Source organism: Nanorana parkeri, unplaced genomic scaffold (assembly GCF_000935625.1).
Source record: "Nanorana parkeri isolate BGI_ZX_2015 unplaced genomic scaffold, ASM93562v1 scaffold263, whole genome shotgun sequence".
Classification (NCBI taxonomy): domain Eukaryota; kingdom Metazoa; phylum Chordata; class Amphibia; order Anura; family Dicroglossidae; genus Nanorana; species Nanorana parkeri.
In genome coordinates, this window is record NW_017306531.1 from 503813 (window position 1) to 516353 (window position 12541).

Here is a 12541-nt window from a genome sequence, read left to right on the forward strand (position 1 = left end):
TATCACATGTGTACAGTGTATAGGCATATTATGAATATGATCTTCATCATTATTAAAGAATAAATAAACCTACCTCAAAATTATTTTGTTGTGGACGCCTGGCCCACAACTGCCTGAGCCGCCACCTTACTGCTAACAACCTCCTCAACCCCTTTCAATCTGGCTTCCGTCTGCAATACTCAACAGAAACTGCCCTACTAAAACTTACTAATGATTTACTAACCACTAAAACCGAAGGCCACTACTCTGTATGCATACTTCTGGACCTTTCTGCTGCTTTTGATACAGTTGACCACTCACTCCTCCTCAATAAACCCCAATCTCTTGGATTCCAATAGTCTGTTCTCTCTTGGTTCACCTCTTATCTATCTCAGCACACCTTCAGTGTCACCTATAACTGTACTTCCTCTTCCTTTATCCGTGGGGCTCCCCAAGGCTCTGTCTTTGGGCCCCTTCTATTCTCCATCCACACCTCCTCCCTGGGTCAGTTGATAACCTCCCATGGCTTCCACTACCATCTCTATGCTAACAACACCAAAATATATCTCTTTACCCCTCAGCTCACCCCTTCGATCTCCTCACGCATCACTAAACTACTCACTGACATATCTACATGGATGTCACACCACTTCCTCCAACAAAATCTGTCCACAACTGAGCTTATAATATTTCCTGCTCTCCATGTTCCCTGCCCCGACTTTTCCATCACAATCAACAGCACTACAATCAATCCCTCCCATCAAGCGAGGGTGCTCGGAGTAATCCTTGATTCTGAGCTCTCCTTTCAGCCCCACATCCAATGACTATCCAAATCTTGCCGACTCAATCTCTGCAACATTTCATACCACAAAGCTTCTAATTCACTCCCTTGTAATATTTTGTCTCGACTACTGTAACTCCCTCTTTGTTGGCTTACCACTTAGCAGGCTGTCCCCCCTTCAGTCCATTGGTAACACTGCTGCCAGACTCATCCACCTTGCCAACCGATCAGTGTCTGCCACCCCCCTCTGCCAATTGCTCTACTGGCTCCCACTTCCCCAATGTATAAAATAAAAAATACTAACAATAACCTACAAAGCCATCTACAACTCTGCCCTAACCTACATCACCCACCTCATCTCAAAATGTCAACCAAACCGCCCTCTTTGCTCCTCCCAAGACCTCCTGCTCTCCAGCTCTCTTTTCACCTCCTCGCATACTCGCCTACAGGATTTTTCAAGAGTGTCTCCCATCCTCTTGATCTCTCTGCCCCAATCTGTCTGCCTATCTCCTACTCTATCCACCTTTAGGCAATCCTTGAAAACTAATTACTTCAGGGAGTTCTTTTCCACCTCGATATAACAGTACTTTTAGATCTTCAACTAATTAATCCCAAACAGTTATTACCTTTTGTATCACTTGCCCTTCCTACTAGATTGTAAGCTATCACAAGCAGGGCCCTCCTACCTCCTGTACTGAAATTATATTGTTAATTATATTGTCTCCCTGAGTTTTGTAAAGGGTTGCACACACACACACACACACACACACACACACACACACACACACACACACACACACACACACACACACACACACACACACACTACATATTTGATAGCACACTGTATTTTTATTTATTACAGCTGCAGTCCCAAATATTGTTCAAGCCTCTTGTGAAGCCTGAAATAAGTTATATATATCAAGGTTCTTCTGACCATCTATCAAAGCCTGACATTAGGGGTTTGATTAACTTAGGTGCATACACACACACACACACACACACACACCCACACACACACACACACACACACACACACACACACACACACACACACACTGCATATATGTTAGATCACTGGATTTTTAGTTCTGATATGACTTATAAAATCACTTTTTGAATGACTGCATGACTGGAAGACGTGCACGGTGTCTGTCTCATATTCTCCCTCTGGCCCCTTCCACAGTGTGCATCACCTATGTGGGTGCACAGCTACAATTACGTGGCTGAGCTCATTGCTATAAGTTAAATGGAAATGCTCTGTGCAGCCACCCTCCCAGAACTGCTCTCAATCAAGCATGACAGGGCAATGCAGGTGGCGAGGGCAGAGCATATGAGTAGACACGTGCTGATATGGAAGACACATGAGTGCTAACTATGCATGCATTACTGTATATTGGGTTGATGATCTCCCCTCTGTAGATATAAATACAGAATCAAAAGAAAACAATTCAACATGTTAAATATTCCTCGTACTGGCAAGTAAAATTAACATCAATAATGCATTCATTGTGTACATTTGAGGCCAGATTATTTTTCTTCTCTAAGTAAATAAAATGTTTTATTTAACCGCTTGAAGACCAGGTGTTTAGATCCCCTACCTGGCCAGGCCATTTTTCAGTGTTCAGCGCTGCGGTACTTAAAGTGTGAGATTGTTTCTATCTTTAAAACCTAAAACAATAGCATATAATAAGAATATAAAGTAAGAGCTTTACCAGTGTTTATTCTGCTTCTGTTATCTTCTTTCCTACTCAGCTGATGTTATGAAGTCTGAATTGGCCTTTCACTTTGCTGTGGAGAAGAGGCAACAGTTGCTAAACATTCACACATATTTTCCAACTGGTGCTTTATTACTTTTATCTAGAGATGTCCCAATACCACTTTTTCAAGACCAAGTACAAGTACTTCCCCTCATGTACTTGCCGATACCAATTACTGATACTTTTTCTTAAAAAAAACTTGCCCTCTTACTTGCCCTCACTCACTGTGCAGGAGAGCAGCTAAATTAGGATCTTACCTGGAGCTCCTCCCACCGAACCAGCGCTGACTCGCCGCTGCTCTCCGGCACTGAAGGATGGCGCTGAGCTGAAGAGGAGTGTCGCGTCACTGCTGCTCCGGTGGGCGGCATTCCGAGTGGGGTCCTCTGGGCAGTCGCCGGCCACCTAAATTAGGACCCCACCTGGAGCGCTGACCACCGGAGCAGCATTGACACGATGCACGACGAGGTAAGAAAAAAAGAATAAAAATCATAGCGCAAGCTTCGGCGCTATGCATCGGGGCATTTTGACAAGTACAAGTACTTGTCAAAATGCCCTGTATCGGTCCCGATACCGATGCTAGTACCGGTATCGGGGCATCCCTACTTTTATCCATTGCAAGATTGCTCTGGAGCAGTGGTCTCCAAACTGAATGCAGCCCCTTGCTTGCCTTTAAATGGGTCTTGAGGCACTACTTCTCCCACTCACACCAATAATAGCAACTTATTAATTCCACTGATACCAATGATAGGGGACTATTGTTTACATTAAGACCAACAATGGGGCACTATTCCTCCCACTGACACCAATGATGGTGCACTATTCCTCCCACTGACACCAATGATGGGGCATTATTCCTCCCACTGACACCAATGATGGGGCACTATTCCTTCCACTGACACCAATGATGGGGCATTATTCCTCCCTCTGACACCAATGATGGCACACTATTCTTCCACACCAACAATAGGGACTAATCCTCCCACTAATATAAATGTTGGGGCACTACTCCTTCCAGATAGACCACTATTTGGGCACTATTCCTTCCACATAAACCAATGATGGGGCACTATTCATCCCACTAATACCAATGATGGAGCACTATTCATCCCACTAATACCAATGATGGAGCACTATTCATCCCACTGGAACCAATAATGAGGCATTATTCCTTCCACTGACACCAAGGACAGGGCACAACTCCCCTTGCTTATTTACCTTGCTTAGGTGGCCCCCACAATCACCAGATCTCAATCCAATTGAGCAAATTGCGGATGAAGTTGAAAGAGCCATCAGGCAGCTGGTTCCACAACCATCAAATCTCACAGAACTGGACAGTGCTATTCATCAGGCATGGTGTCAGATTCCTCGCATCACCTTTCAATATCTCGTGGAGTCAATGCCAAGAAGAATCGCCGCAGTATTGAAGGCAAAAGGTGGCCCAACGAAGTACTGATGGGGCGGTCATAATAATCTGGCCACTCAGTGTATATCGATGCACATGAAAAATTCTAGTCATACCAATTCAACAAAACCTGTACTAAAATAAACCCATAGGACATCATTACGGACCTCCTCTTGAAAATGCTAGCTGCATGGCTGTCTCTGACTTCAATGCTATCTAAGTAGCTGACCTGAACAAGCATGCAGCAATGAAGTCGATTGCAGAGATATTACTGTTGCTCCCCATTTTACCATACACCTTATTAAGGAAAAACATTTTATACTGCTAAAATTTTTTAATAAAGCATTAAAACCAAACTCTACTTTGGTGAGATAGAAAAACAATCTCCAGTTGATATTTTGCAAGGATTTTAGAAAACAGCACAATCTTTTACCGGATTCTGCTGTTTGGTAGAAACACAGACAGGTAAACCCACTACTTTCTCTATGCTAAGTTGCAGCCTCTGCTTGGTACAGTCACATCAATTATAATAGGAGAAAACCTTGGGGTAGCACTATATATATACAGTTTCCATGGAGTAAAGGAAAGGACAATTGTAATTTAACAATTTTAATGACATTAAATTACAAAGGGGCTTATATAGCAATTATTTATGTTCTATCATGTTTTCATGAAATTCAAGTTATCCTCCACTTAACCAATTTATTCAGTTCAATATAATCTTCTGTCTTCTATCATGTTATACCTCATACTATCTATTGGTACCTGTGATTCTGGAATTCAAAGCCTGGAAATACATGGGCAATGCATACATTATTTGCTATCTGTATTACAAACAGAAATGCAATTGTATAGATATTCCAAGGGAAAGCAGCCATGTTGGAGCTCCCTCTGGTGGTGTTTCTTTATTTCATGTATATAATCCCAAAGGCTATAAAAGTAATGGGTTTGTAAAGCCCACATTTTCTTTTTTTTCCCTCAGGTTTGGGATGGACTGTAAAAGAGCTAGTACTACCTTGGTCATTTTTTTTATTGTTGTCTGTGCCCCCGTGGTGCACTTTGCGACTTTTGTCTATGGTACAGAAAGTGATGGGTAATCCAAAATATTGGAGTTGTCATCACAACAGGGAGGTATGGTAGGACCCCCCCCCACTGACCACCAGGCTAAGGTAAAGTGACACATTTTTTTAAAATAAAATCTGGGGACATTTTTTTAGTACTACTCACCTGATTCCTGGATCCAACAAGTGTAGCCTCCCATCTCCCACGCTGTTAGAAGTTGCATACAGCATGTGCTGGTTACTACTTAAACCAACGCGTGCAGTGTGCAGCTTCTGAGAAGATACGCTATTAGCGTAGCGGGAGCGATGCAAAATGCACAGCCGCCTTCCCCGCTATGCTAATAGCGTATCTTCTCAGAAGCTGCACACAGCACGCGCCTGTTTAAGTAGTAACCAGCACACGCTGTATGCAGCTTTTCTAACAGCGTGGGAGACGGGAGGCCGGGCTTGTTGGTGGATCCAGGAATCAGGTGAGTATTAAAAAAAAAAAAAGTTTTATTTTATGTTCTATTCTTAGTTCTATAATGGCATTGTAGTACTTTCAGGTGGAATACAGATTTGCCACCGCTCCAGGCTCACTCACATGATGGACTACAATCTCATGTTTAGTTTATTAATTTGTATTGAGATTGTAGTCCATCACGGGAACGAGCTTGGAGCGATGGCAACACATACAGGAACCATGGGAAACAAATGTAGCCACCCTCCAGAAGGAAGGACTGTGTCAGCATGAATTCAGAGATGATTTGATGATCTACAGCCAGGTGATACACAAATAAGATAAATTTTTTGTTAATAGTTAAGGTACCTGAATGCATTTTTAGGATTTAACTCCTGCGTTTTGTGTCACTTAAATACATATATTACTTACAGTGGCGTAGCAATCGCCATAGCGACCCAGGTGGCCGCTATAGGGCGGGGCACAGGGGGGCCCGGTCAGGGCATCCCTCTGATGCCGTGTGGGCCGTCTGGGTCGCTATAGCATGTAAGGGTGCTGGCTGTCACTGACACAGCTCAGCAGCGGCTTTGAAGATCACATACTAAATTTTGCTATGGGGCCCTGTTATTTCTAGTTACGCCCCTGATATATATATATAGATATATATCTATATATATATCTATCTATATATATATACATGTGTGTGTGTATACATATACTGTAGAGGCTGTTAAACCCCACATTATATGTCATTTTGCCTTTATGTATTCTAAAATATTCAGTGATTCTGCCAGTTTCCTTTTTTCAATCTAACCACTGCAAGTAGAAAAGCATATTCGTACTGACGTGGTCAGTTTGCATCGCTGATCTTGCGTCTTGGAAGTACAGGACATTGTGCTTATGCGCAGCTTGTCTGTAGTCAGTTTTTCTGCCGTCACCCCCACCAGCCCTGTTGATTGACAGCGTCCCTGAGCAGGATCCTAGCTGTCAAATATCTAGCCCGTCCACTGAAAATACAGACACACTCCCTTCTATGGGGAAGAGGTACAGGAAGGGAGGCTGTGTGGTCACGTGACTGCGGGGAAAAAAAAAAGATAAAGAAAAGGTATAAAACATTTTTGTAGTTTGAGTATACAGTTTCCTGCCTCCGCTTACACCATTATTATAATCACGGCTTCATGATTTTTCCCTTCTGAACTGGGTAGTGGGCCACAATGTTTTATGGCATTCATGACCTTCTATTATGGAGACCAGTATAACAATGTTGTATTACAGACTGTTTGCATATTTATTGTTTGTATTACATCAATAAATGTTTGGAAATAGCATTACACGTCAGCATAATAGATGCACATCAGAATTCCAGATAATAGAATATGTTTTAATATCCATCTCAACACAATAGCCTTGGTAGCTTAAAAGTAAATCAAAACCCTAACTGAATGACATTTAGTTTGTTAAAGCATTGTGTTTCATTGTGTTTCATAAGTAATTGCCATATTTTCCATATTATTTTTATTCCATAAATGTTGTTTTCACCCTTTATCCTTTGGGTTTGCATCTGGGTCCTGCTTACTTACTCAAGACTGTATCAGGCTTTAATACTTTTTTCAGGCGCAATGGCAGCTTTATATTTCTATTAGAGGAGTTTTTCTTTGAGATAAGTAAATGATCATTCACAAAACGTATGCACACTGCATTATTTCCATATTATCTATTGCTGGTGGATTTATAATCTGCAGATTATAGTATAATATTATTTGAATTTTCTATTGCATTTTATGCAGTGGTAGAATCATTATAATCATTATATTATGCAGTGGTATAATCATTATAATCATTATATTATGCATTGGTAGAATCATTATAATCATTATAGTATGCAGTGGTATGATCATTATACCACTGCATAAAATGCAATTCAAAATTCAAACATTGCATCCCAAATCTTTCATAAAGGCTTTATAAACTCATGTCAGAAGCAAAACACAAATATATGTACACAGATCTTTGTGCTTGATCCCATTAGACTAATGGAGGGTTATGGGCTGAAAACAGCCAAGGGCTCTAGGTGTCAGTAATTCACTGATCTGTTCTGTTCTGTTATAAGTGTGTAGAGCCATATAGGGTAAATAGTAAGTTCCCAGTACACTATTCCACAAAAAAAAGAATTGGAAAAACTGTGCAAGCACTATAGAAGTACAACATTGAATTAAAATAGGAACAATGAGGACATGACCAGATTACACTGCAGATAGGGTGGTAGTTTGGAACCTTTTTTTTATACACATGAATGCGTTACTGACAATCATACCAGGAATCATACTTCCTGGTATGACGTTTCCCCATACCAGGAAGCCCTGGGTATTTTATGCTGGCTGCAACTAAGGCAGTATTGGTTGAGAAAGAACATGTACAAAAACATGTCTCCTCAGCAAGGAAGACTACAGTGGCGGGCAAACTCACCTGGTGTATCGAAGTCGTCACACAGACATTTGATGGTGCACTTTGCGACTTTTGTCTATGGTACAGAAAGTGATGGGTAATCCAAAATATTGGAGTTGTCATCACAACAGGGAGGTGAGGGGAAATCTTTCAATGGGTAAACATATTTAGATGGCAGCTATCCAAGAGTAGATAACCCCTAGATTTGGAGAGATCTAATAATCCTCACCGGTCAACTATCATTAGATCCTGAAATCTCAAATACAGCAAAATGATCATTTTATATTTATATGAGCAGCTTAAATGATTTTAAAGAAGAAACCTCGGTATATAAACGGGAACTTGTTTGTAATTTATCTTGATAATTCTATTTAAAAATTAGGTTTATTCCATAATACTTGTAATATGATTGCAGGCATGGGTGGTACTTCCTCTTTACTTGTAATAACTATATGACATCTGAACACAGTGTTCAGGGCTCTCTGTTTACCTGCATGAATGGGTCACATTATTTCTATGGAAACCATTTAGAACACATGCAAGAGATACTTCATCATGTGCGGTATGTGCTGAGTTAATCCCAGGAACATATAATTTATCTGCTATTATCTCTGTCCCCTGACAAACAAGACATTTACATTGCTGATGTGGGTTCAGGTGTTTCTGTTGCTGGAAGGGAAAGAAACAAACAAGTAGTAACAAGTACATCTATCAGCATAAATGGTCCTGACATAATAAAATGTCACACAAAGAAACATGCTGCTGAAACAGAGAAGAAACGTTACAAAAAGGTTAAACTAGAGAATGCAAAAGATTCCCAATGATGGCCATTTAAAAAAATGACCATCTGACCTCCTAAAATATTTTTCACACATTTATTGTCACATAGGAGTAAACATAACTGTGTTTGCACCTTTCTACAGGTGCTGAGACTGGATATAATACAGATATACTATACAGATATACTACAGATCCTGGATATACTACAATAGACCAGAGACTGTGGGCATGCACCAGTAAATGATCAGACACTTACAGACATGCTACAGGCATGGATGCATGAAGGACATCATCAAATACTAGGGACACGTTACAAGAGACTGCTAAAGGCCACTGCCATTACTGCCATTACTATAGCACTGCTAAAATAGTTCTTGCACCACATTTCCTCTCAGCAAGATCCATTATAATAATTCAGTGAAGAAAATGCCAAAAAAAGATAAGAAAAATAATTAACAGCACAGAAAAAGTGAAATCATTTAGCTAGTAGAACAGGTGAGTTCATATTTTCCCTGTCTATGAGTAAGCACCTAGGCAAGGAAAATAAGCAGGTATATAGAAACTGGCACATTTTTTGTTTGCACCAGTCTTTGTTAATCCTCTCCCTGGGTTCTACATCTACATTCTGTTGATGGCCATCCATGATATTATATTCACAGATCTCACAGATTAAGTTTTGAGGAGGTGATAACAATCACTTTAATGTTTTGTAAGTAGCTACTCACAAACTGATTCCTTTTTTTCTGCCTTTAAAAAAAAAAAATATTTTAGTACATTTTGTCATAACATTGCATAGACAGTAATTCCCACCGCCGTAAGGTTACAAGATACGACTAGGGAAAACAAAAACATCACATTTAACAAGTACCATAGTCTTTTTTCTGCCTATGAAATGGGATGAGCCTACAGGATGTTAGCTAAATCATAGGTAAGAAGAGCTATCTGGCCACACCATACTCTGTGAGTGATCTGTCCTGGCCAGGTTGATCACTGTAAGCCTGCATGCTCAGATAGTACAAGCTTACTTTTGATTCTTTTTGCAAATCATACCAGGACCCCATGTAGCCCCTACCACCTTCTGTGGAGTGGCTACTAGAAATTTAGCTATGCCGGTACTGTAATCAGTCTATCTGATTTGTATTTGGTTATCATCTGGTTAATTGCAGGTGTTCTGCTGTTGATTGTACCTGCCTGAGTGGGATGTGACTCTGCTGAAGTATGGGGCATCTAATGGGAGAATATCATGAGTGTATATGACTCACCAGCCAATCGCTAGGGGTTTCATGGCCAGTGGTCCATCCTGGTGGAGTGCTTATATACTCAGGGGAATTGCCATGTGCTCAGTCAAGTCCACCCCTGGGCTTAGCCTGGAGGAGGAATGCTCAGAGATGGAGATGCTGACTAGGCCTCAAGCCTAGAAGAAGCCACACCTGTGAACCCTGGAGGGGTCAGTAACTGATTGAGGAAGAGAACCAGAAAAGCTACTGGAGGTGCATGGTACTGATATGGACCTCAGGAGAAAGTCTGGTGTCTCTCTTACGGAAGATCTCATGCCTATCCCAGTTCAGCTGTTGCTCTATTACCCAGTGTCAGCCTGTTCTCCTATTGATTCTGCACTGTGGAAGACTGAAAAAGACTTTTGAATCTTGGGTCTGTTCTATATTTTTTGGCATGGATGTCTTAAACCCTGTACCCTCTCTCCCAGTCATGAAGTTCTCCAATAAAGCATTTAAAAAGGCACTTAAAGTGACTGGCCCCCAACTTCTTGATCACTCGTTCCTTCACTGGCAAAGGATCTGACTCTGAGAGTGAAATGTCAACCCTCTCTGCCCTTTGGGGGTCCACCTCAGGTCTCTGGGAGTCAGGGGGACGCTACACCCACATGAGCTAACGTTGAACAATAATGCTGAACAGAGCATATTGATAACTAAACAGTCATGACTGTTTATTGTTCAAAAGATTTCAGTGTAGCGGATAGCTCTCTTCTGCTTCCTCTACAGCAGAGTTTTGCCAGCAGTGTGTGTAGTGGGTTGTGTGTAGTGATGGGCCGAACACCTCCGTGTTCGGTTCGAATTCGAACTTTCAAACATGGGAAAAGATCGAATTTGAACTCGAACTCAATGCAAGTCTATAGGGGTAGAACTTTAAGAATCAAATGTTCCAATTTTGAAGCTTTATATGCATATTATTGGCCATAAAAAGTATATGGGGATTTGGGTACTGCCCAGGGGGACAGGAATCAATGATAAGTCCTTTATTAAAAAAAAAAAAATTGATCCACCGACGTAATCCAGGGTCAATCACGATGTCCAGCGTTGTTCACGATGAGGACGACTCGATAAAATAAAAAATAAAACAAAAAAACAAACCAACGACAGCGTCCCGTCCGCTGCGACGAACGCCCGCAGCAGGCAACTTTTGTGACAGCTAGGTCCGCCCAACTGTTTACAGTTGTAACAGGTGAGCCATGATTGGGCAGACTCATCATGACTTTGCCCAATCATGACTCTCACAGTTCTCTGTGCCCTGATTGGGCAAAGTCTTTCACCTGACCTGTGTTCAGATGCAAGGCTTTAGCCAATCAGTGCTTCAGAAGGTGCATTGCCTTATGGGGTGCTCGGTGGGCGAACAGCCCACTGAATGTCATGATAGTTTGTGTGTTTGGTGAACACACGAACTAGCGATGTTCGAGTCAAACTCACGTTCTACTCGAACATCGAGCCCAACCCTAGTTGTGTGTACGGGATACACTTCCTACTCTTTCTAATTGTTCTCCATTCAGAGGTACCTGGTAGTGATTTTACAATGTCTATGGGAACCTTTATGCTACAATATGGATTTTGATCAGCACTCTCTACTCCTCCACTAACCTGCTTTTGTCATCCTTACTCATGATCTGCTCTAATGCCCGGATCCAAGATTTCCCTAGTGAAGCTCCAGTCTGGAATGATTTTTCTTTTCACAATAGACTAGCCTCTACCTCTTCAAAACTTCATATTCATCTCTCTACACGAAACATTCTTCACCATGTGACCAGCGCCAATCATCTTTACCCACTGCTGCATCACTTACTTATAGTATCTAACTTCTCCAAAACTCCTAGATTGTAAGCTCATATGAGCAAAGCCCTCTTCTGAGAAGAGTGACCTCCGATCTTGATCACTGAAGCCAGCACACAGTAGTGACAGCTGTACACATTCTTCTCCTCCTCAGTGGCTGCAGCCACAGAGCAGCCGAGGGGAGAAGAATCTGTTCAGCTGTCACTACTGTGTGCCGGCTTCAGTGATCAGTCTGTCGGCGGCCACCTGCAGCTTCCTCCTCCCACTTCCGCTACTATAGGAGGAAGACTGCAGGATCACCAGCAGTCTGTTGGTACATGAAGAAAACATGGCTGCACCCCATCACCTGGAGAGAAAGAGGGCATATTAAATCTGTGTGCACTGTAAGTTTCTATTCATTCTGCGTCACATCTGCTGACCTCTGTACTGTGCGTCACACCCTGACCTCTGCACTGTGCGTCACACCCTGACCTCTGCACTGTGCGTCACACCCTGACCTCTGCACTGTGCGTCACACCCTGACCTATGCACTGTACGTCACACCCTAACCTCTGCACTGTGCATCACACCCTGACCTATGTACTGTGCATCACACCCTTACCTCTGCACTGTGCATCACACCCTTACCTCTGCACTGTGCGTCACACCCTGACCTCTGTACTCTGCATCACACCCTTACCTCTGCACTGTGCATCACACCCTTACCTCTGCACTGTGCGTCACACCCTGACCTCTGTACTCTGCATCACACCCTGACCTCTGCACTGTGCGTCACACCCTGACCTCTGTACTCTGCGTCACACCCTGACCTCTGCACTGTGCGTCACACCCTGAC

At 42.2% G+C, this 12541-nt stretch overlaps 1 protein-coding gene across 1 annotated transcript in view; it reads left to right on the forward strand.

The window, feature by feature from the left end:
• The first annotated feature begins 2973 nt into the window (after window positions 1–2973).
• Window positions 2974–12541, forward strand: part of LOC108787458 (vomeronasal type-2 receptor 1-like) — a 40704-nt gene continuing 31136 nt past the window's right edge. Inside the window, exon 1 of the mRNA XM_018557029.1 lies at window positions 2974–2985. Coding sequence (XP_018412531.1) covers window positions 2974–2985 — 12 coding nt within the window. The remainder of the gene's footprint in view (window positions 2986–12541) is intronic.